We start from the raw sequence: 24,134 nt of genomic DNA, 5'->3' as shown, positions 1-24,134 counted from the left end.
GCTCTCCTTTCCTGACTGCAGAACCTTGGAGGTCTAGGCTCAGTGGCATGGTGACCTTGCCCAGGGGAAATAGTGTTCACATCTGTCACCAGCAACTCTGCTTCCCCAGCTCCTTTGAGTGCCTGGTCTGGGAGCCAGCACAGGTATATTGCCATGGCTACATGGCCCTTAGGAAGACCTGTGGTCACCTGGGGAGAAGCTGAGCTGGCAGCAATTGTAGGTCAAAGTGTACCCCCTAAAACACCAGCCAAGCCTATTAGCTGCTCCAAAGGATCCTAGCTTTATTAAAGGGCCCGCGCCGCAGTCAATATAAAAACACAAAAAGTCCCATCAGTTTAATAACAATAAAAAACCCCAAAAATGGAAAACTGAGGGGGCAAGGGAAGAGGCCCCTAAGCCAGGGGCATGGGGAACCCTGCTCATGGCACCAGGCCTGGCCACAGGGTCCTCTGATATTGCTGTTGCTACGAGGTCGGGGACAGCGATTGTCCTGTGGGAGCCACCATTCACCTGGGTCAGGGACCCTTATTTCTTCTGGGGTGTGCTCAGCTTCTGCATGCCCCGGATCTTGTCCAGCAGGCCAGAGATGAAGGCCTAGACAGGAGGGGGTGGCATTAGGGATACTAGACCCCCCAAGGTGATAGGAGCTGCGTCTCCATCCCACCCTCTGGGAAAACCACTTACCTCAGTGGGTTTGTAACAGTCAACCAGCAGCTCCTAGTGGGTGGGGTGAAGGAGGGGTAAGTACACTGTGAGTTCTCAGGGATGGGGGTCTAGAGTTCCCCTATACCCACTTCCAGGGAACAGGGGCCAACTGGAGGCAGAAATGTCACAGTTAGGCAAGTACCATCAAACCCATTTTTCAGAGGCAGAAACTGAGACCTGAGGTAACAGCTAAATGACTCAGACCAGAGAAGGCCTGGCTCCAGGGCCTCGCCTTCCCAAGGGGCAGTGCCTCCAGGCAACCCTCTACCTGCTGCCCAACCCCCCTCACCTTGACCCTGGCAGCCCGGGTATCATCGGTCTCCATGTCCAGGAGCTCATCCACGTCAATCTCCAGCTCTGGGATCTCTTCTTCCTGGGGTGGCAGTGGGGGGGGGGGGACAGGACAAGACTCAGGAGGAGTGAGAGGGGTTTGGAGTTGAGGTCCCTGCCTACCTCAGCACCAGCCGTGCCTTTGCCCAGCAGACAGGGCAGCTGCTCTGAGAAGGAAAACAGATCAAGCCTGTGCCAAGGCAAATTGCCCAATGGGGGGAGCTTCCTGTCCCTGCCAGTGGGCACCGGGGGTGCCAGACAAGGCCAGACAGCCAGGGCTGGGGACCTTGGGCTGGGAACCTGGCAGATGTGTCTCCTGGACTTCCGGGCCCCCCATCTCAACAGAGCACTGGTGGGACCAGCTGTCCCAGTTCATCACAACCCCTCCCCTCCCCCAAACACCTGTCATAGCTTCCTGGGAGTGAGGAGGAAGTAAAGGGTGAGGGGTCAGTGGGAAGAACCCAAGCCTGAAAAAGTGGAAACAAAGAGCCCATGCTTTAGGGAGGGAGGGGGCGCCCACCACCCCTCCCCCCCAGGAAGCAGCTATCCCCTTCAGAGCCAGCTGCATTCCAGGGCCAGGCTAGGGTAGGGTAGGCAGCACCGGGCAAGCCCACTCCTCCACCCTGCCCCGGGGGGCCTGAGTCACCATCTGAGCAAACAGGGAGTCATGGGGTGGAGAACCAGAGACCTGAGACCAAAGATGGAGCTAACTTGCCCGTACACCAAGACAGGGCTCCGAGCTCGCCCATTAAAACAAGCAGACCCTTTAGAGTACCCTCACCAGTCAGACCAGCGCCTTTTAGCAAGTCTAAGCTAAGCCGGTGGGTTAGACCTCCTTCCACTACCAGCCCAGGCTCGCCCCTGTCCTGCCCCATGCCAGGCTATCCCTCGAGGTTTCTGGAGGACACCACGCTTGACCTGGGGAGTGGCATGAAGGAGGCCGGGTCTGAGGCAGCGGAGAAGGCTGGAAGGACTTAGGTCAGACAAGAAAGAGCACACACTGGGGGCGGGGAGTGCGGAGAAGGGTGCGCGCGGAAGCGAAGCGCCCATTGACTCCGGTGACAGCGGACTCACGGTGGGGTTGCCTGGCAGACGACGCGGGGACTGATCTTAGGGTGTCGGCGCGGGGTGGGGAACACACCTGGCAGTCGTAGAGGCGCGTGAGCTGTTCCAAGATCCACTCCTCTAGGTTGAGGCGCTTCCGTAGCTCTTTGCGGTCGTACTTGACGGTGACCTTCCCTTGGCGTCTCACTGGGCCCTCGTCGTCCGCACCGCCCGGGCCCTCGCCTGCCGCCCCAGGGGGGCTCTGAAAGTACACGCGGGGCCCAGGGCCACCACCGCCCGGCCCAGGGGCCGGGGCCGCCAACGCCGCGCCCCCCGCGGGGCCGCTGTCCGCCATGGCGGCCGCCGGGGCCACGTGCGCGCCGCGGGCCCCTCCCTGCGCCGCCGCCTCCCGGACGCCCGCCGGCTGGCTCCGGGCCGCTGGCTCAGGTTAGCTCGCGGGCTCGGTTCCGCGCGGCTCCGCGGCGAGGGCGGCGGAGGGGGCGCCCGGGGGCAGCTGCAGCATGCGGAGCCCCCGGGCCAGGCCTGGCCGCGCCCCGCCCCCTCCCGCCGATCCGCCCGCCCTTTGTCCCCCGCGGCCGCCGCCCGAGCCGCCGCCGCCGCCGCCGAAGCCGCTTTCTCTGTCTAGCTCTCTTCCTCCGCCCCCCGACCACACCCCCTTAAAGGGCCAGCCCCGCTTTGGGCCCCTCACCCCCACCCCGCCTCCGGGTAGCGGGTAGAGGAGGGTCCAGTCCGCGGAGGTCTGGGCCTGGCTGTTCGCACGCCCCTAATTTAACCTCCTAGCCCCAAACCCAGGCTTAGACTCAGCGTCTGATACCAGGACTTGCGCACCCGCCAGATCTCTAGCCCTCGTTGGATCCGGTCTTATTCTGTCCTCATTGAGACAGAATGGGGGGCGGGGGCGGGCGCACAGAGGCATGGAGGGGAGAGGGTCCTGGGAGTAGGGCGTGGGTCCGTGAGGAGTCATGGGAGACCCAGGGGTCTGGGTCCTTCAACCCCTTGGCCTGCAAGGGACCAGCGGGCTCCTCTGAGCGGACCGACACGTGGACCGGGTTCCCAGGAATGGAGAAGTGGAAAAGGCGGGCAGGAGCTGCCCAGGTGCCCAGACGTCCTACTTGGCGGGGGTCCCACGCCCCCAGTGGAGGCGGCTCTGGTTGGGGTGGACAGAGCCGGCCCTCTGGCTAGAAGGGCCCGACCCAAGGCAGCCACCGCCCACCGGCCGAGATGGCGGCGGACGGGGCTTGTGGGAAATGTAGTTCGCCGTCGGCCCCTAGAGGCCGTCCCGCCCCTGGGGCGCAGCCCGGCCGGGAGGCGCAAACTTGTTTGGGGCGCCCTCCTAGGGCCAGCCGCCGCCCTCCCTGCCCCGCAACCTGAGCGCTTACAAAGGAGGAAACTCCAGAACCTACAACTGGCACATGGGGGAGCCAGGACTCAAAATAATAAAGGTAATAGTAACAGCTGACCCCTAAGGAGCGTTTATTGGGACCCTCACCCAGTGGTTCTACCGTGAGGGTAGCACCTCTGTCCCTCACACCTCTCTTAAGCAGGCTGAGCATCCTGTTCCCTCAATGTTTGATTCTCTGTATCTTCAAACTGACTCATTCATTCGTTCGTTCATTGTCTCCCACTTCTAGAATACGGGTGGAGAGCTGTGCTGGCCTTGTTGCTGATGCTCCGGATAGAGTCTGCTTCTCTGCAAACCCACTGTATTAGAAAGTTACCTGGTTCCAGCAGAACCCCAGTGCCTAGAATTATCAGACGCTTAGCAGGCAGCTCCACACTGTTGGGTGAACAAATGACTGAGTTAAAAGAATGAGTGACCTGGGCTGGAGTTGTGGCTCAGTGGTGCAGTGCTTGCCTAGTATGTGTGAGGCACTGGGTTTGATTCTCAGCACGGTGTATAAATGAATGAATAAAATAAAGGTCCATCAACATCTAAAAAAAAATTAAAAAGAATGTGTGACTTCCTCAGAAGGTAGTGAATATTAAATAGGAGCGTAGCAAGTTCAATTTTTTAAAATATCGTCCTTATTTTATTTATTTATTTTTAATGTGATGCTGAGGCTCGAACCCAGGGCCTCGCAGGTGCTAGGTGAGGGCTCTACAGCTGAGCCACAACCCCAGCCCAGGCAAGGTCAATTTTGATACTAGAGGCTAATGAAGTCACACGGCTAGATAGAGGGGGAGCTGAGATTTTGAGCTGTGTGCCTCCCACTCCTACAGTCCCCAGTCAGCCGGCTTACCAGTTCCAAACAGGGTCTCAGGATCCCAGATGTAGTAAGTCCCAGCCCCTCACAGACACTTTTTCTTCCCATGCAGGATAGAGCCCTCTACACTGGTAGGGTTTAGAGAGGGGTGGGATTGGCTCAAGGCCACACAGCAGGTGCTGAGCCAATCTTGAACCCAGGACTTCAAGTTCATCCTTTACTCTGTAATTGGGAAAAGAGACAAAGAGAAGACACAGGTGGGGTCTCTTGTTGAGGAAAGTGGGGTGGGGCTTAGTCCAAGGGAAGGGTAGAGTGAGGGAACCTCGCTCCCCAGCTCATCCCCTGGCCTTAGCCTCCTTCAGCCAGCCTGCAGGAGCAAGGCTGACCCTTGCTCTTGCAGATTAGGCAGGACCCACCCATCTAGAGCCTGGCCTCTGGCTGCAGGCCTGCTTGAGGGTCATTTTACCCAAGTCCAAATTCCCCACCATGCCCCACCTCACCCCATCAGGGCAGGCCAGCTTTCTGAACCCCAGTATTGATTCAGAATTTATGGTGCTCCTGGATTAGAGAGGGGACATACTTGAATGGATTTTAGTACCCAACAGCTATTGTGGGAGTAGTGCCTACAGATCTCAGTGTCCCCAAGTTGCTGATTATGAGTACTGGTCTTGTCCCTCTTCCCCTCAGGGTTGGTGTAAAGGTTTCCAGTCAAGTTCAAATGTTGGATCCCCCTTTAAGGGTTCTCTCCAGCATTCCCTCTCTGCCTTTCCTTCTGGTCACCATCTGTACCACCCTGAGAACACACCCAGATTCCTCGGGTTGACTTTCCTGTCTGTCTGTCCCTTCCCATGGCTACCCACCCAGAGAACAGAATGGGCATGCTGACCTGCGCCTTCTGGAAGCCAGGCTGCCCTGCACTGCCTGGGTTTGGACGTGGAGGACTAGGTTCAGATCCTGGCCAGGGGCAAGTCACTTACCTGTTCCGAGCCTCCTCCTGGAGGCTGACCACCCTCACCTTCTTGTGCTGGAGCCCAGAGCTCAGTGTTCCTGTGCCGATCTAGCCATTGCTCCTCCGACAGAGTCCTCCTGGGGCTGGGGTGTGCTCCTGCTCCTGTGCCTTCTAGCCTCAGACCGCAGCCCCACCCCTCCCAAGGTTCTGGCCCCCTCCCACCAGAGTGCAGCTAAGGCGGCCCACGGTCTCTTTCCGAAGCAGAGGCCCTGGGGAGGGTCCTGAGGGCCAAGCCCGCTCCCTTAATCGAGGGTAGAGGCCGGAAGGACTGCCTTCTTTCCACCATTACTGCTTGCCGAGAAACCTCATTACCATTACCAGTGCTGGAAGAAAGTGTCAGAGGAGGAAGGAGCCTTCTAATGGGGGGGTTGCCTTGGTCTCAGGGGACAGGGGTGGGTGGAGAAGAGGCCCAGGCCCTGCAAGCAGGCTCCCATTCTGTTTTCCAAGGAGCTGTTGTGTGCTGCTTCTATGAAGTATCCCTGCCTAAGGCCTATGCCTCAGCTGGGTCCCTGACTCCATCCCTGCTAGCCCTGTCCTGGAACTGACCCATGCCCTTTCCTTGCACTGGTCCCTAGATCCCTACAGCCTTCCCTCTTCTCCTGCCAAAGTACCTTAGGGGGTGAGGCATCTCCTACCTTTGCTTACTTCAGCTTCAAACAACCCTTAGCTTCTGAACAGTGAAACTGGGTTCTGCTGCTAGAAAGCACTGGATGTGAACTCAGGCCTGTGGAACAGAGGCCAGCCTCCACCCTGCTTGGCTTTGTTCTCCAAGTGAGGTCTGGTGGGCACTGGGTCTGGGAGTAGTATGCTTTGCAGCTCTGATGAGAGAAGAGTAAGATCACTGGTTGTCTCCCTTTGTCTCCTCAAGGGCAGGGAGTGGGGACAGGAAATCAGAGGGCTGATATCCTCCTACGGAACTGTGTGACCTTGGGCAAGTCCCTTTCCCTCTATGGGCCTCAAGTGGTGATAATAATCACACCCCACAGAACCAAAGCCAAAGACAAGGAGATTCACTAGGTTGACGCCAATAAGATGGGGATTTGGAAGAAGGCCAGTGCTGGTTAAGGCTCCCCCGGAGGATCTGAGAGCCTGGGGCAAAGGGGCCTGCAGGGCAGCTCCTCCCTGACTGACCCCTCCCCCAGGAGAACCAGCTCAATTGCTTTCTGGGTTTCTAGGTGACTTGGCTGGCCCCTCTGGATGAGTTCTACTTTAAACCTGCTGCTGCTGCTGCCGCCGCCTCTATATTGGGGGGGCTCCCACAGGGGCCCTGAGGCAGGAGCCCCCCCAACCAAGCCCTGCGGGAGGCGCTGCAGGCCCCACCCATCCCAGTGCCCATGCGCGATAACCCCTCCTCCCATCACTGGAACACAGATTTCAGGGCACCTGCTGCGGGCCAGGCACTGCAGAGCCCCTCTGCAACCTCCTTCTTGGGGACACCCAGGAGGCTCTGGCCCTCTAGGCAAACCTTCAGTTTTCAGCAAAGAGGCCCACAGAGGCAGACTGCAATCATAGGGTCGGCAGCACAGGAAGGGACTGTTCTAGGGCTCGCTCTGGAAGGCCAGGATGCTTAGGTCCTTGAAGGAGGTGTCAGGCGCCTGGTCTCCCAGGGCTAGGGGCGGGGGAGGGGCGCCTGCCGGCGGGAGGCCCATTAGCTAGCTAAGTGCTCCCAGGGAGAGGGACCGCCTGCAGCCGAAGGGGATAAGGCGACGTACGGGCACGTGTCTGTGTGTGTGTGTGTGTGTGTGTGTGTGTGTGTAGTGGCTTTTCCTGCACTCAGCTAAGTGCAGCCGCCTGCCCCCTCCTCTGGGAACCCCAGGCAGGCTGACCCTGGTAGACGCCTTCTACACCCAGTCCAGCTAGCTGAACTCCCAACAGCTCCGAGGACCCAATCGTCCTCCAGTCCCCGCCTGGCACCCGGAAAAATGAGTCTTACTGAGCCACAAAGCCCAGCACTGGTGCAGTAAGCCCCATCCACCTCTGGCTGCAGTCGCCGCCCCCGCCGCCAGGGGGAGCCGACGCGGGGCGGGCGGGCCCGACGCACCGGGTGGGAGGGGGCGACGCGCCGGGGCGGGGCGGGCCGGGGGCGGGGCCCGGGCGCCGAGTCTCTGGTCCGTCCGGGACAGACTGGCGGGCAGGCGGTCGCTGACGCCGCGGGGCTGGAGCGGGCCGCGCGGGAGCGCGCGGAGGGAGCAGCTGCGCCGTCGGTCCCCGTCGGTGCTCCGTGGGTCTCCGAGCCTTCCCTGGTTCGGCCATGGCGGGCGCCAGGCCCGGCGTCCACGCGCTACAGCTGGAGCCGCCCACCGTGGTGGAGACCCTGCGGCGCGGGAGTAAGTTCATCAAATGGGACGAGGTAAGTGCAGCGGTCCCCTGCTCAGCCCAGACCCGGGGACTCCTTCACTCAGGCTCAGGCAGATGCCGGGGACCCTCAGTCCAGCTTCGCCTGACCACTTCGCCTTCTCTCCCAGCCTGTCCGGACTCCGGAAACTTGAGTCCCCAGGCGTCCTGATATTGAAGACTTTGTCCCCCCAACCCTGTCCCTTGGGTCTGGTAAATTGTCTCCGCTCCTTGGCGCGGAGACTTTGAACCCCAATAAATCCCGCCCCGCTTTCATTCGCCCTTCCCACCCCTCCCTGCCAGACCAATTCTGGTTCCCCTATGCTGGCCTGGTCCCCAGACCCCTGCGCGGCCCTGGACTCCCGGCCGGCTCAGGGCATCCTATCCTGGGTGCGTACCCCTGGGACTTCCCGCTTCCCGGTGCGGTGGCCTGAGTAAGCCTCTTCATTCATCACTTCTTCACCCTCTCTGCTAGCACCCCTTCGCCCTGCTTCTGGATCCCAGCCCAGCTCCCTGGTCAGGTGGGAGCATCAAGTCACCCCCTAGTGGAGAATTTGCCCCCTAAGTTCCTTCACCCTGGGAACTTTACTCCCCACTCCTTAGTCTTGGGACTTTGAACCCCAATAAATTCCGTCCCCCCTTTCAGTATTCCTGCCCCTGGTGCTTTCCAGATGTCCAGGCCCCCACCTGCGGCTCCCCATCGGGGTTCTGCGCCCCACCTACAGTTTTCATAGTGCCCCCTCCTCTGCCCCCTGGGCCCCTCCTTCCCCAAGGCCTCCACGGGCGGCCAAGAGAGCTTCCTCGCTGTTCTTCCCAGTGAGGCCACAGGCCTGGAAGACGCTGGGCTCCTTTCCGGCTGGGTGGGGCGGGAAGGCGTGGGAGCTGGGGCGAGGGGAGGATTGGGGGCGTGGCCTGAGCGGCAGGTGTGCTGGTGTGGGGGTGCCTGGTCTCCCCCTTGGCGGGGGAGACCCCCCTCCCCCTAGGCCAGCCTGAAGGGAAAAGTTTCTTCTTTTCCTTCCAGTGTGATAAACCCAAATAAGGAAGTGGGAACAGGGAGAGGGCCCTGGGGGTGCGGTGGGGTTGCTGACAGGGCTTGGAGCTGGAGAGTAGGGGACCTGGGACATGTCTACACGCCAGACCCTGGGGAGGGTCCCAGAGAGGCCCTTGGAGCAGTGCTCCCCTCTCTTCACACTACTGGGAGTCGCAGCCCCAGGGCAGTGTTGGGAATTCCCAAGAGAGGTTGACCTGGGTGTCACCACACTGGGATGAAAGGACCATGCATCCCAAAGATTTGGGGCCTCTGTCCCTGTGTCCCCAGATCAGTTGCTGTCCTTTTTCATCAAAGCCTGCCATGGGTGGGGCTGGCGCAATTCCCATTATACAGAAGGGGAAACAGAGGTCTGGACAGTAGAGGACTAGCCAGGCCCCACTGTGGGTTATGGCTATGGTTAGGAGCTGGGAGCAGGGGACCTGGAACCCAGCTTCCCAGGTCAGTGGGCCCTGGAACTTCACTGCCGGCAAATCCTGGCTCCTCTTTGTGACCTTGAGCAAAGCCTTAGCCTCCCTGTGCCTCAGTTTCCTCATGTGTAAAATGGGGATGACAACAGTGTGTCCTCACAGGGTGGTCAGGGGCTGAGTGGGCTTGGAGTCATTGTGTGCATCCAGTGGAGCAGCCAGAATGTGGGCCACCTTGTCTTCTCCGAGGGGATTGTCCATCAGACTGCAGTTCGGATGGGGTGGGAATCCTCTAGCTGCAGAGGAGTTTTTCCTGTGGCCACCTGGCCCCTCCACCCTGGCTGATTCTAAGCCCTTGATGACACCCCCTGGCTGCTGGTCCTGAGTCACATGAGGTGGCGCTGGTAGTGTGCCAGGGACTGGGTCCTCCTCAGAAAATGGGACTGATGCACTCGCTCTTCCATGTCCCCTGGCTAGTCCTGCAGGGGGGACTCGTGTTTTTGTAAGAAGGGGACAAATCTGAAGGCTGTGAGGATTTCCTGTAAGGTTCAGGGTGGCACATGCTGGACTTTGAGACACAGTGAGGGGTGGCAGGCCAGGCATCACGGGTCCCCAAGGGATGCAGGGGAGCCACAGGGTCAGACTGCTGAGTCCCCAGCTCTCCTCCCATCAACATTTCATAGTAGATTCAACTGGGGGGCAAGGCCCCCTGTCCTGGAGCTGTGGCTCCTGGGGAAGCCAGTCCCAGGGCGGGGTCGGAGAGGCCTCCCAGCAAGTGGGTGGGATCCCATGGGTAGAGAAAGAAGGAACGACGAGGCAGGAGCCGGGTGAGGAGGAAAGGGCAGCTAGGGGCCCATGTGACTGGGTCCTAGGGAAGGGAAGCGAGGCTGGGAGGGGCACAGGAGCCAAAACACTGACGGTCACACTGAGGGCCTTGGCTTTGTTTTAGGGGCTGTAGCAGCCACGGAGGACCTGAGGGCTTCAAGGTTTCCTCTTAGCTCACTGGCAGAAAGCCGGGTGGACAGCTCCCTCAGACCTTACTCCCTGACCCCTGTTCTGTGCTGTGCCTAGGAAGCCTCCAGTCGTAACCTGGTGACCCTGCGGGTGGACCCCAATGGCTTCTTCTTATACTGGACAGGACCCAACATGGTGAGGGCAGATGCCGTTCCGGCTCATTCAGGCCTAGGTCTCTGGAGACCCCAGCCCTGCACAACCTGCAGATCTGCCGCCCTGGGGGCTGGGACCAGCTGCTGGCTGACCCCTCCCAAACAGCCATCCACACAGGAAGTGCTAGGGGTCGGGGCTGAGACTGGGGCTGCTGCTGGTGGCCACTCTCCAGCCTGGGTGGGGAGCTTGGGGGCCCCTGCTCTCTTGTCCTGCAGCTTCTCAGACCCACCCTGGCATCTGGTTTCCCCAGGAGGTGGACACACTGGATATCAGTTCCATCAGGGACACGCGGACAGGCCGTTATGCCCGCCTACCCAAGGTGAGTACCAGGGCCCAGGACCGAGGGAAGGAGGCCTAGGGGAATGGGATTGCCCTTCTCACCCTCAGCTCTCATTACTCAGGACCCCAAGATCCGGGAAGTGTTGGGCTTTGGGGGTCCTGATGCTCGACTGGAGGAGAAGCTGATGACGGTGGTGGCCGGCCCAGACCCAGTAAACACCACATTCTTGAACTTCATGGCTGTACAGGATGACACAGTCAAGGTGGGCTGGCGCCCAGGAAGCCCCCGGAAGACCCTGCTCATTCGCTGAGTTGCTTGTCACTTAGGGTCGCTGCTGCCTTCTGCACTGTTTTCTGATCTGTGCATCAGATCCCGCTCTGGGCGTGGACTGTGGCTGGGCCCGCCTCTCTGTCCCTGCTGCTCACCTCCTCCCACTCCCACTGTATGCCAACCCCCCAGGTCTGGTCGGAGGAGCTGTTCAAGCTGGCTATGAATATCCTGGCTCAAAACGCCTCCCGGAACACCTTCCTGCGGAAAGCGTGAGTCCCGGCTGCCCTGGGGGACATCGGGGATTCCGATGGCCTTTCATAGGGTGTGACCCCTGCCCCTACCTCCCCAGATACACGAAGCTGAAGCTGCAGGTGAACCAGGATGGGCGGATCCCTGTTAAGAAGTGAGCACCCCTTACCCCTCAGCATCTCTCCTGTCCTGACCTTGGTGACCTTTGCCCCCCACTGACCCTGAACCCTCCCGTCTGCATCAGCATCCTGAAGATGTTCTCTGCGGACAAGAAGCGGGTGGAGACGGCACTGGAGTCCTGTGGCCTCAATTTCAACCGGGTATGTGGAGAGGGGCAGGAGCGGGCGGGGTGTTGCTTGGGTCCCCACTGTTTTGGAGCTAGCTGCCCCTGAGCTCTCACCTCCCACTGCTTGCCCCCAGAGTGAGTCCATCCGGCCCGATGAGTTTTCCTTGGAAATCTTCGAGCGATTTCTGAATAAGTTGTGTCTGCGACCAGACATTGACAAGATCCTGCTGGAGATGTGAGCGGGGCTGGACCCTTCTCCCCACCCCTGAGCTCCCATGTCTGGCCTCTGCCTAGCGTACCTCTAGCCCAGTGAGGAGAGGGTGGTGCTGGTGGACTAGGCCTCAGAGTCCAGGGTGAGGGGGACAACCTGCGTGCGCCTCACAGTGCTCAGAATCTCAGTGTCCATAGCTGTTACGGGTGGCTGAGTGACAACCCTTTGCCAGGGCTGGTTTCATCTCATCCACTCTGCAGATGAGAACCAAATGGCCCAGGTGTGTTGTGGGACCTGTCAGCCCACACAGCAAGTGGGCTGAGATTAGCTCCAGGCTCTGGAAGTACAGGGTAGTGAGCTGGATACAGAGCAGCTCTCAGTGCCCTTAAAAATGCCAGTGCTCGCTCGTCCTCTGCCTGGATGGCACTGAGCGTGGATGGGGTCCAAAGGGGTCGGCCACTTGCCCAGTGACCCAGTCTGTGGGTACTTGAGCCAGGCGCAGGCCTTCCAACTCCCTCTCCCAGGGTGAGGGCCTGGTGTGGGGGTGTTGTTGCGACTCCAGCCCAATCCGGCTTCTGCCCACCCTCTCCAGAGGTGCCAAGGGCAAGCCATACCTGACGCTGGAGCAGCTCATGGACTTCATCAACCAGAAGCAGAGGGACCCGAGACTCAACGAAGTACTGTACCCTCCCCTGCGTCCTTCCCAGGCCCGGCTGCTCATCGAGAAGTATGAGCCTAACCAGCAGTTCCTGGAGCGCGGTGAGTGGCCTCTGGTGAGTGGCGAGAGGCAGGGGACGGTGGTGGTGGAGGGTGAGGGCCCTGCTGACCTGCCCCCGCCCCCACCCCCAGACCAGATGTCCATGGAAGGCTTCAGCCGCTACCTGGGAGGGGAGGAGAATGGCATCCTGCCACTGGAAGCCCTGGACCTAAGCGCGGACATGACCCAACCACTGAGCTCCTACTTCATCAACTCCTCTCACAACACGTACCTCACAGGTGAGATACCTCACAGGTGAGCAGCGGGAGCAGGGAGCAGGCAGCCAGCTGCAAGCAGTGGGGAGTGGGAGCCCAAGCAGGGAGCAGAGAGCAGGGAGCCAGGAGCAGGGAGCCAGGAGCAGGGCGCAGGGAGGGGGGCTCCTGGCCCTCCGCCCTCTGCCCTCTGCCCTGTACCTCCTCCCTCCTTGAAGTGCAGTTCTTTCAACTCATTTGCCCGCTCATCAGCCATCCGCCATCAGCCATCAGCCGGGTGGAAGGAAGAGAGCAGACAGCCCTCTGCCCCACTTGAGGACAGGAAGCTTCCCGGGGAGGGGCTGAGGCCGCCCAGCTGTGAGGAACAGCCTCTGCGGAGGCCTGGGGCAGAGACCACTAGGTGGTTAAGAAGAGGAGGGGGCTGGTGGAGTTGGTGTCAGGGCGCTTGCCTGGCATGCGAGGGGGCCCTGGCTTCTGTCCCCAGCACTGCCAGAGAAAGAAGAAGCCAGAAGGAGGCCAGGGAGGGGAGGGTGTGGGCCGGGCAGGCGCGGGGTGAGGGGCTGGGAGGGTTTGGGAGGCCTGCGGGGGAGGGGGTGTGAGCGGTGTGCTGTCAGAAGGCTGAGCCAGGTGCTCTGCGGAGACCGGGCTAGAGGCAGGGAGGGCCTGTGGTCCCCTAGGCAGGAGGTGGGGCTGCGGGGACGAGGCTCTGGGGAGCTAGGTGGTTTGGGAGTGGCCGCTGTGGTTCAGGCTGGTGGGGTGTGTGGGGGGTGAGGGTCCATCTCAGAGGGACTCATCTCAGTGAGCCCTTGAATGGGGACCAACCTGGCCACAAGCCCTGGTGGGTGCCTGCTCTGCCCACTTGGGTGGGCGCCAGGGGCAGGGGTGCAGGAGGTGCTGCTGGCTCCACAGTGACTTGAGAAATGAGCAGGGGCTCTGCAGAGTGTCCCAGGGCTGCACCATGCTGCTCCGGGAGCCTCTGTGTCCCTGGCACAGCTGGCTCAGTGTGGAGTGGGGTGGTGAGCAGCCAGACTGGCGGGCAGCTGAGTGACACGGCCTCACCCCCAGCGGGACAGCTGGCCGGAACCTCGTCGGTGGAGATGTACCGCCAGGCGCTGCTGTGGGGCTGCCGCTGTGTGGAGCTGGACGTGTGGAAGGGGCGGCCTCCCGAGGAGGAGCCCTTCATCACCCACGGTTTCACCATGACCACCGAGGTGCCGCTGCGGGATGTGCTAGAGGCCATCGCCGAAACCGCCTTCAAGACCTCCCCCTACCCCGTCATCCTGTCCTTCGAGAACCACGTGGACTCGTGAGTGGGCCCCTGACCCAGGACCCCCGGGAGTCTCTAACATGGAGACCTCTGATGGGGACCCCTGGTGGACCCAGAGACGGCCCTACCACTGTGCTCTGGTGACCTCTGACCTGAGGACTTGTACGTTCTCTGTTGGCCTCTGTCCTGCCTTACTGAAGCTCCCCAAGGCACCTCTGACCTCTGACCTTGCCAACAGGGCCAAGCAGCAGGCCAAGATGGCCGAGTACTGCCGCTCCATCTTTGGGGACGCGCTGCTCATTGACCCTCTGGACAAGTACCCGGTATGGCGGCTGGAGCTGAGGCGGGGTGCGGGGCGGGGAGAGTGCCTCAGCAGACCCTGACCTATCCATCCCCTCCAGCTGGCGCCGGGCGTGCCCCTGCCCAGCCCCCAGGACCTGATGGGCCGCATCCTGGTGAAGAACAAGAAGAGGCACCGGCCCAGCACCAGCGTCCCTGACAGCGCCACCCGCAAGCGGCCCCTAGAGCAGAGCAACTCCGCCCTGAGCGAGAGCTCTGCCACCACAGAGCCCTCGTCCCCCCAGCTCGGTACGCGGCTCAGCCTTTACCCTGCCTGACCCTAACCTCCTCCTTCTGAACCCTCATGGTACCCTAGACCCCGAGCCCTTCCTCGCATGCCGCTGAGCCTGGCCCAGTCCAACCTGGTGACCAGCCTGCACCGAGGTCCGCTGGCTTGGGACCCTCATCCTGACCCCGGCACATCTGGCTGTGGCCAACTCCTGACCCCTCAGCCTTGGCCCCCACAGAGCAGGCTAGGGCTCTTAGTTCTGACCTCTGGCCCTCAGGCCCCTGTCCTATGACCACCCGACTCTGCCCACCCAGTTGGGTGTAAATTCAGTTAACCTTTAGCCTGTTGTCACTGGGGTCCCTCTTCATCTGAGCCCCACCCTGGGTCTGACTCTGCCTGACCCTGACCCGCCACTCACCTTGTCACCTTTTCCCCTGCTGTGAGGCTGTTGTGCCCAGACTCTGGCTTCCCACCCCCCACCCATCCTGTCCACCTCCTGCTCTGTACACTCCAGACTTCACCTTGACCTCTGACCCCTCTGGCTCTAATACCATGGAAGCCTGCCCCTGCCCTTTCCCCGGGTCACACTGTCCTAAGAGTGCCACACACTGGTCACAGCCCTCGAGTTTCCTGAGCATCAGTGTGTGGTTCTGCCCTTTGACCTCTGGACCCTTGTGGCCTTGCCTTCTGCAGGGTCCCCCAGCTCGGACAGCTGCCCAGGCCTGAGTAACGGGGAGGAGGCGGGGCTGGAGAAGCCCAGCCTGGAGCCCCAGAAGTCTCTGGGTGAGGAGGTCCCGAACCGGGGCCCTGATGTCCTGGGGTCTGCTGACCGTGAGGATGAGGAGGAAGATGAAGAAGAGGAGGAATCTACAGACCCCAAAAAGCCCACCACAGATGAGGTCAGGCCCACAGGCGGACGGGAGCGGAGGTTATACATATTCCCTTCTCAGATTTGCCAAGTGCCCACCATGGGCCAGCGTGTTGGTGGGTGCAGAGTACTCCTGTGTGAACACCCTAGTGAGTGTGTGTGCACGCGTGTGCTCTTCATTCAGGCACAATAACAGTGCATGCATGGTTATTCTCATAAGCCAGGCATGGTGGTGCATGCCTGCGATCCCAGCAGCTTCAGAGGCTGAGGCAGGAGGATCACAAATTTGAGGCCAGTCTGGGCAATTTAGCAAGGCCCTGTCTCAAAATAGAAAATAAAAAGAACTGGGAGTAAAACTCTGTTAGAATGCCCCTGAGTTCCATTCTAAATGTCCCTCAAAAATGAGCAGCATGTCCCCATTCCCAGTTTCCCCCAGGAAGGGGTGAGATGCGGTCGGTGTGGGATTGTGGGGAAGGGGAGTCTGACCGGAGGCGGGAGGTTGGGGTGGGCAGACCTCAGGATGTGGGAACAGTACATGCAAAGCCCTGGGCTGGGCTTTAGTTCAGGAGGGGCCAGTGCAGGGTGAGAAAGTGTCATGAGGAGCATGAGCAGTGGAGGTGAGAGTCAGTCTGGCTGTTGGGGAGATCATATTGGAGACGGGCCCAGAGTGGGGGTGGTGCGGGCAGAGCTGTCTGTTTGCGAGGTAGTGTTGGAAAGTGCCTAGGAATGGAGATTGGTGGTTCACATGCTCAACTGGGGTTCCAGCTTCCGGGGGTCAGGAGAAGAGGAGGAATGGGGGACTGTTGTGGAGGAGCGGGATCCCAGGCATGGTGCCCAGGCCTGGAAGAGGCCCTGGACTGTCAGAAGACGTGGCTGGGGTGGGGGCATTATGGCCCTTGGGAAAGCTGCTTGCGAGGCAGCAGTGGGGGCAGGGTCAGCGCCTCCTCCTTGGGAGGCAAGCAGGGACTTGCACTGTTGAACTGGGCTTGGGTTTGCAGGGCACGGCCAGCAGTGAGGTCAATGCCACCGAGGAGATGTCGACGCTGGTCAACTACATCGAGCCTGTCAAGTTCAAGTCCTTTGAGGCTGCTCGAAGTGAGTGGGGCTGGTGGTGGGTAGGAGCTGTTCCCACCAGGCCCTGCCAGGCTGACACCCTCCCTCTGCCGGCCCCCAGAAAGGAACAAGTGCTTTGAGATGTCCTCCTTTGTGGAGACCAAGGCCATGGAGCAGCTGACCAAGAGCCCCATGGAGTTCGTGGAGTATCCTCCAGGGCCTCGTGGTGGGCTGGGGTGATGCTCGCAGCTACTCTGCCTAAGCCCCACACAGGGTCCTGGCCCAGCAGCACCTGGGCTGGGCGGGTCTGGACCATCTGGGGGCCTGGCTAGGCTGAGCAGTGGAGGCCAGAAGGGTAGCATGAGCCCACCTCCACCAGGGTTGGGTGGGGGACTTGCAGGAGTGCAGGCTCAGGGCAGGAGGGGGAGGCTGACAGGGGTTGGGCACCAGTACCCGCTGCGTCCCTGACCGCCAACCTCAGATACAACAAGCAGCAGCTCAGCCGCATCTACCCCAAGGGCACCCGCGTGGACTCCTCCAACTACATGCCCCAGCTCTTCTGGAATGTGGGCTGCCAGCTCGTCGCTCTCAACTTCCAGACCCTGGGTGAGCCCTGCTCTGCCTTGACCCTATACCATGGTGCCCCAGGGCCAGGCACATCTTGCCTGAAAGGACTGCTTACCCTGTCTAACCCCAGCCCAGACCTTGTCTGACCCTAGATCCCTTTCTGTCTGAATTTGGACCCTGTGATACCGTTTGATCCCACCCCTGGCCCTGGCCCTGGCCCTGGGCCTTGGACTTCACTTACTCCCAATGACCATTGTCCTGCCTGACTCCTGACCTCATTCAGCCTGCTGACTGACCGCTGTCCATGTCACCTAGATGTGCCAATGCAGCTCAATGCAGGTGTATTTGAGTACAATGGGCGCAGCGGGTACCTGCTCAAGCCTGAGTTCATGCGGCGGCCGGACAAGTCCTTTGACCCCTTCACTGAGGTCATCGTGGATGGCATTGTGGCCAATGCCTTGCGGGTCAAGGTGGGGCAGCAGAGGGCTTGGGCCGTGGGTGTTGAGGGGCAGGATGCTCAGCCACCGCCTCACCCACCCTCTTGGCCCACCCACCCCAGGTGATCTCGGGGCAGTTCCTCTCTGACAGGAAGGTGGGCATCTACGTGGAGGTGGATATGTTCGGTCTCCCCGTTGACACACGGCGCAAGTACCGCACAAGGACATCTCAGGGGAACTCGTTCAACCCCGTGTGGGATGAGGAGCCCTTTGACTTCCCCAAGGTGAGCACGCCTGACCCACCCTGGCTCTGGGGGGGCGGGTTAGGGTAGGAAGGGGAGGGTTAGGGTTATTTCCGTCTCTGGAGCAGGACCAGGCTCACAGGTGGCCAGTGAGGGTTGGAACATGGGGGAGGGGTCCTGATACCTCCCAGGCCCTGCATGTCCAGAATCGGGCTTGGGTCTTCTGCCTACCTCTTGGTGACAGAAAGGTGAGACAGAGAGCAAGGACCAGCAGGAGGTCCCACAGCCTGCCCAAGGCGGGAAGCTCTTGCTCAGGACCCACCCCGCTCAGTCCCCGATCTCCACGTTCTCACAGGATCTGGGGAAGGCAGAGACAGGCAGACGCCATGCTGGACTGGAGCTCACTGTAGTTCTGGGCGGTTGATGACCTGGCCTGTCCTGCGGTGGCCTGAGGGGGTCTGTCTGCCTGTACTCTGGGTTCAGGGCCCTGAGGGCCCAGTCATCCATGGGGCCAGGCCATGGAGATGTGCGGTCAGGTTGGTCAGCTTGTATCGGGACCTGCTCTGGGCGTCAGGCCTTAGTGACTGGTGTGGTGGCCCCGTGGCTCGTGCTCTGCCCCATGGCTCAGCCAAGTCTGTCCCTCAGGTGGTGCTGCCCACGCTGGCATCGCTTCGCATTGCTGCCTTTGAGGAGGGTGGCAGATTCGTGGGGCACCGGATTCTGCCTGTCTCTGCCATCCGCTCAGGTGAGCCGTGGCGGGTTTGGGCAGGACGGGTGCAGTATGTGGGGGACCTGCCCAGACCCCGCTGACTCGCCCTTCTGTCCCCCAGGGTACCACTACGTCTGCCTGCGGAACGAGGCCAACCAGCCACTGTGCCTGCCAGCCCTGCTCATCTACACGGAGGCCTCTGACTACATCCCTGATGACCACCAGGGTGAGCTGGGGGCAGAGGGGCAGCGTGGAGTGGGGACAACAGCCCTGAGGGTAGGTTCCCACCCTGCTGTGACCAGAGCTGGTGGGTGGGTGTGACCATCTGAGAGCCTCGCCTTCTGCCTCCCCAGACTATGCAGAGGCTCTGATCAACCCCATTAAGCATGTCAGCCTGATGGACCAGCGGGCCAAGCAGCTGGCCGCTCTCATTGGGGAGAGCGAGGTGAGCCTGCTGGCGGTGGGAGCAGGCTGGGAGGTGGGCAGGGCTCAGGCTCCCCTTGACCCTGGGACCAATGCACACAGTTGCTGTGGGTGTGGTTGTGGGTGCAGGTGGGCTGGCTATGGCTGACCTCTGGGCATGGCCCTGCTGGAGCGGTCCCTGCAACCCCCAGCTCTCCACTGTGTTTTATTCTGGTGCTGGGGATGGAACCCAGGGCAAGCGCTCGGCCACAAAGTAGTACCCCATGCCCAGTGGTGGGATCTTAGGAGATAGAAACATCCAAGAGGCCTTTGAATCAGACTGGACTAGAAATTCTCCTGTTCTCAGTGACCCAGGAGGCTAAGGCAGGAGGATCACAAGTTTGAGGCCAGCCTCAGCAATCTAATGAGACCCAGTCCCAAAAAATAAAAAAGTCTGGGGACGTAGCTTAATGGTAAATCACATCTGTGCAAAAAAAAAAAAAAGAGTTCCTGGCTAATTCACCAGGGAAGTTTTGAGGCCACAGAGCCCTTAAGAACATGGGGCCTGTGAGCATGGAGGAGGTGGTGGCTTCTCTGAGGAGGGGTCGGGTGCAGAGGTTTAGCCGCACGCCCAGAGCCATTCCCCAGGGACCTTCGGCGGTGGGAAGAGATGACTGCAATTAGGCCTTGGCAGAGCTGTTAGCAGGAGAGACTGGTGCCCGCTCTGCGGTCATTTCCTTCGTTGATTTAATCAGGAGCTGAGCAGTGAGGGCGAGGGACTGGGCCAGGGTGGAGGGATCCAGAGAGCAAGGATTCTTGGAGCTGGGCCAGGCCTTTCCAGAACCATCTGGGAGTTCCTGAGCACAGGCAAGGGGCTGGGCACCTCCCAGTCTTACGCCCTAGGGTGACGGGCTTGGAGGGGTTTGCTTGGTCCACTTTATTCTCATCGGCAAACAGACCAGAAGTTGAGCAGCCAGAAGGGCTGGGAGCTGGCAGGGTCGGGGGCCTGGAGACTGAGCATGGAAGGGCTTGGAGAGAACAGCCTTTCTGGAAACAGTGTCCTCTTCCTCCACCCCCAGGCTCAGGCTGGCCCAGAGACATGCCAGGAGACCCAGTCTCAGCAGCCAGGGGCCCAGCCATCCTCAAACCCCACACCCAGCCCACTGGAGACTCCCCCTCGCTGGACCCCAGGCCCTGCCACCTCCCCCACCAGCACCTCCCTCAGCAGCCCAGGTAAGGGGCAACGCGGGCCAGGGGTGAGCTGAGGGGAGGCCCCGCCCCCTCCCTGCAGCCTCTCACGGAGGCCTCTCCTCTCCAGGGCAGCGGGACGATCTCATTGCCAGCATCCTCTCAGGTAGGGAGGAGCGCCTTGGGTGCAGGGCCACCTGGAGGGCACTGCCCAGCCCAGCCCCTCCACCACCCTGCCCACTTGCACTCTGGTTCCCAGAGGTGGCCCCCACTCCGCTGGAGGAGCTCCGAAGCCACAAGGCTCTGGTGAAGCTCCGGAGCCGGCAGGAGCGGGACCTGCGGGAGCTGCACAAGAAGCATCAGCGCAAGGCCGTGGCCCTCACCCGCCGCCTGCTCGATGCTCTGGCCCAGGCCCGGGCTGAAAGCAGGTGCCAGCACCCACCTGATCCCATGAGTCTCCCACAGACTCTGCCACCCGAGCCGTGCCCCCTGGCAGGAGAGCCGGGCCTTGTGTGCACATGGTTTCCATGATGGGTGGGCGTGCGGAGCGAGGGGCCCCGACCCCACAGGAGTGTTTGGCGTATGACGGGACCCGAAGCTTCCCACACCAGGCCCAGATTCCTTCTCCTGGGGGTGACGTCTCTGTTGATGTCCCTCTGAGGAGTATTTGCCACACACCACTCCTCCTGGGTGGTGTCTGCCGTTGCTGCTGCCACATGCGCTGTCCCCACTGCTCTCCCGTGTGGTGGACTCAGCATCACCCAGAAGGTTCTCCCTACAGGGGTGCGGCCGCCGACGTGGAGGACATGAAGGAGGAGGAGGAGGCTAAGAGGTATCGAGAGTTCCAGAACAGACAGGTGCAAAGCTTGCTGGAGCTGAGGGAGGCCCAGGCGGACATAGAGGCTGAGCGGAGGCTAGAGCACCTGAGACAGGTGAGGGGGCATGTGGTGGCCAGGGAGAGCCTGCCTCTTGGGTTAACCTGGTGTTGGCCTGTGGCACTCATTGGCTGCTGTGTCTCCAGGCTCAGCAGCGGCTCAGGGAGATCCTCCTGGATGTGCACACAACTCAGTTCAAAAGGCTGAAGGAGGTGAACGAGAGGTAAGGCGGAGACCCTCGTGTGGGTGTGGCAGGGACTTCTGGCCCAGATGAGGACCAGACCAGGACCCTGCCACCAACCTTCCCCTTCCACTACCGGCTTCTCCAGGGAGAAGAAGGAGCTGCAGAAGATCCTGGACAGGAAGCGCCACAACAGCATCTCTGAGGCCAAGACAAGAGAGAAACATAAGAAAGAAGTGTAAGAGTGCTGGGGCCAGGAGTCGGGTGCCCGGGCAGGCAGCACAGTGCCCAGGCCCTGAGCCCATCCCACCTCCCTCCTCACAGGGAACTGACGGAGATTAACCGTCGGCACATCACCGAGTCTGTCAACTCCATCCGTCGGGTGAGTGCCACCCTAACCTCCCCCTAATCCTTCATTCATCAGAAATCCCTCTCCTAGCCGGGCGCCGTGGCGCTGGAGTGCGTGTTATCCCCGCGCCTCAGGAGACTGAGGCAGGAGGATCAGGAGTTCAAAGCCAGTCTCAGCAACTTAGAGAGGTTCCAAGCAACTGAGTGAGATGAAAAAATAAAAAGGACTGGGGATGTGGCTCAGTGAAGTGTCCCTAGGTTCAATCCCCGGTACCAAAAGAAAAAAAGAAGCCCATCTCCTTGGTGTCTGGCCTGATGGCACGCTGCCCTCCAAAAGCTGATAGGACCTTCCTCCAGGGTCCCAACAGCCCCCTGGTGCCTGCTTCATATCCAGGGACAACTGTCTGCACCAGTGCCCAGTGGCTTTGGAGCCCCCTGTAGGTCATGCCCAGCCTGAGCCCCAGGACCCTGACCTCCCTCAAGGTCCCTCAGCTGAGCCCTTGCCCACCCTCACAGCTGGAGGAGGCCCAGAAGCAGCGACATGACCGCCTAGTGGCTGGGCAGCAGCAGGTGCTGCAGCAACTGGCAGAAGAGGAGCCCAAGGTAAGGCCCTAAAGGAAGCTGGTGGGCAGATGCTTGGTGGCCTGGCCACCCTGTGACACCTGTCTTCCTGTAGTTGCTGGCCCAGCTGACCCAGGAGTGTCAGGAGCAGCGGGCGAGGCTGCCTCAGGAGATCCGACGGAGCCTGCTGGGAGAGACACCAGAGGGGCTAAGGGACGGGCCCCTGGTGGCCTGTGCCAGCAATGGCCATGCACCCGGGAGCAGTGGGCACCTGTCTGGTGTTGACTCGGAGAGCCAGGAGGAGAACACGCAGCTCTGACCTGGCCGTGCAAGAGGTGGCCACAGGGCCAGGGTGGGCGCTGGGCAGAGGGCAGGAGGTGAAGACACTAATGCTTTTTTTTTTTTTTTTTAACTTTTTATCTTTAGAAATTATATTTTTTTAAACCTGGGGCAGGTGCCCCACACTAACTCCTTTCATCTTCCTGGGGCCCCATTAACCCCCAGCCCCTCCTTCCTAACCTCAGTCCTAGGGAAGGGGCTGGGCTGGGCTGGGCCTTGCCCCCATGACACCCACACCCAGATGGGCGTCCTTCCCTCACTTCCCAGGGGCCACATGGAGCTCTGGGAAGCAGGGGTCACAATCTCTATGCTTTGGGGATTTTTTTACATGAATAAAAGTGGATTTCGGGGAGCCCGTGTGCGGCGTGGTGACTCCAGGCCGGGGTCCAGCCCTGCACTTCCCTTGGGTCCCAGCTTTCCTCTTCTAGAGTCGTCCGTGGGGTCAAGGTCAGGCCCCCGTCAAAAGCTGGTGGGCTTGAACTTGGCTGCTTTGCAGTGACCTTCCTCAATGCCACAGGAGGCTCTGGTTTCCCCCAGACCTTCCTGCCTCTGTGCCCTGTGACCCCTGGGCTTGTGTCCCGGCTCTCCCTGTCCTCCCTTCTCAGAGGCACAGGCTCCTTCAGGAAGCCTTCCCTGCCCCCTTCCTGTTGCCTGATATGATCCAAGCTCCCACCACCTTCTACTGAGTGGCTCTGGGGTCCCATGCAGGCAGTTCAGGGGGTGGTGGTGGATAGCCTGGTGGAACTGGGCTTTCATAAGTAAGCCAGTCAGGGGCCTGTCTCTGACCCCTGGAGATGGGAAACTGACAGTCCCAGACATTGTAGGGACTGGGACAACATGTGACCCCCTCATCCCTGTGAGGAAGATGTTCTGCCTGTTTTACAGATGAAGAAACTGAGGCCCTGAGCGGAAGCCAGGTGGTGCCAGGCCACAACTAAATGGAGATGTCCTGACCTGGAGGCAGGGAGGGCCCAGACCCTCTGTGGCAGACTGTCTTCGGCTAGCCTAGAAGACCTGCTCCATGCCTCTGACCACCAAGGAGCAGCAGAGACCCCACAGCGAGGGTGTGAGGGCGTGAGGGCCTGGCCGGGCGGGCTCCAAAGCAAGGCCAGGCTGGCACCTCTTCAAGGCCTCTCCCAGCTTCCTGGCGCTTCCCGAGCTGGCTGCTCCCTCCTCCAGAGGAAGGCAGCCTCTTATCTGGGCTTATCTCCTGCCAATTGAGTGTTTTCTTTGCTTTGTTTTTGCTGCAGCCTCCTGCAAACAGATGGGGTGGGGAGGCCAGAGAAACCAGGCAGCTGAAGTAGGGCCTCCCCAGGGCTGGGACCTGTGCCCTGGGCCCTTCCTCAAGGTGGATACCATTGCCTAAGTGACCCTCCTCCTGCTGTCAGAGCTTGTCCTGTCCCCCCAGTCTGCCAGTTCTCCTGTATGCCCATCCTGGCCCCATAACAGTCAGCCTGCTCCCTTTTCCCCCGCCCACCCGGCTGGCAAGCCTTTACTTACCCAAACACTCCATGTGGGTCCTGAGTCCCCAAAACTACCCTGTGTGCTACTGAGCCCCTCAGAAGCCTGGCCTCTACTGCTACCCCATCTTTCCTGGGTCCCCTCATCCTCTTCTCTGCAATGACAGTTCCAACTTCAGCCCACCCCCTCCTGGCAGACCTCCCTGACTGTCCTGCCAGAGGAGGCTGACCCCTCTCTGGTTCTGGAAGCCTCTGGGAGCCAGGCTGTGGAGAAGTTCATCTGTGTACCCAGCACAAAGCACTGGCCTGGACTACAGGGGCGCCAATAAATCTTTTGGAACAGAGCCCTTAGCCCTGCGCCAGGTCTCCATGCGAAGCTTCTTGGTTCCCTAGTGATTGCGCCGCCCCTGCCCTGAGCACTCTGCCAGGTCCCCAAGCAGCGCTGGCCTTAGGCCGGCCCACAGTAGCTGCTCGAAAGTACTGACCCAAATAGGAACAAATGACCCCTCTCTGGGGAGCCATGGCATGGTTTACA

General features: G+C 60.7%; 2 protein-coding genes across 5 annotated transcripts; one reads left to right on the top strand and one right to left on the bottom strand.

Annotated features, from left to right (window-relative positions):
- Positions 1-320: 320 nt before the first annotated feature.
- On the bottom strand, positions 321-2,434 carry Ppp1r14b (protein phosphatase 1 regulatory inhibitor subunit 14B). The gene is made up of 4 exons (XM_005333574.4): positions 2,177-2,434; positions 995-1,078; positions 685-717; positions 321-594 (listed from the first exon to the last, which is right to left on the bottom strand). Exons 1-4 carry the CDS (start codon positions 2,432-2,434, stop codon positions 526-528), a joined length of 444 nt encoding a protein of 147 aa, XP_005333631.2. The 3' UTR covers positions 321-525.
- Positions 2,435-7,404: 4,970 nt separating this feature from the next.
- Positions 7,405-23,943, top strand: Plcb3 (phospholipase C beta 3). Of its 4 annotated transcripts, XR_013437436.1 has the most exons (33): positions 7,405-7,663; positions 10,174-10,251; positions 10,520-10,588; positions 10,671-10,811; positions 11,009-11,088; positions 11,169-11,222; positions 11,313-11,388; positions 11,489-11,589; positions 12,158-12,324; positions 12,415-12,561; positions 13,600-13,840; positions 14,040-14,124; positions 14,203-14,389; positions 15,063-15,268; positions 16,236-16,332; positions 16,412-16,496; positions 16,772-16,896; positions 17,173-17,327; positions 17,417-17,578; positions 18,182-18,281; positions 18,367-18,471; positions 18,599-18,690; positions 19,727-19,880; positions 19,966-20,001; positions 20,095-20,263; positions 20,617-20,767; positions 20,857-20,933; positions 21,040-21,129; positions 21,216-21,273; positions 21,756-21,842; positions 21,916-22,177; positions 23,025-23,203; positions 23,390-23,943. XR_013437436.1 is itself a non-coding variant. In XM_078045753.1 (32 exons), exons 1-31 carry the CDS (start codon positions 7,565-7,567, stop codon positions 22,117-22,119), a joined length of 3,678 nt encoding a protein of 1,225 aa, XP_077901879.1. In that variant the 5' UTR covers positions 7,405-7,564; the 3' UTR covers positions 22,120-22,135; positions 23,025-23,943. The 4 variants fall into 4 exon arrangements, 2 of the variants coding, with proteins under 2 accessions (XP_077901879.1, XP_021587479.2); XR_013437435.1 differs by having other exon boundaries at positions 23,025-23,943; XM_078045753.1 differs by having other exon boundaries at positions 21,916-22,135; positions 23,025-23,943.
- The last annotated feature ends 191 nt before the right edge of the window (positions 23,944-24,134 follow it).

Source organism: Ictidomys tridecemlineatus, chromosome 4 (genome assembly GCF_052094955.1).
Source record: "Ictidomys tridecemlineatus isolate mIctTri1 chromosome 4, mIctTri1.hap1, whole genome shotgun sequence".
NCBI classification, from domain to species: Eukaryota; Metazoa; Chordata; class Mammalia; order Rodentia; family Sciuridae; genus Ictidomys; species Ictidomys tridecemlineatus.
This window is presented reverse-complemented; position numbering and strand designations above follow the sequence as displayed.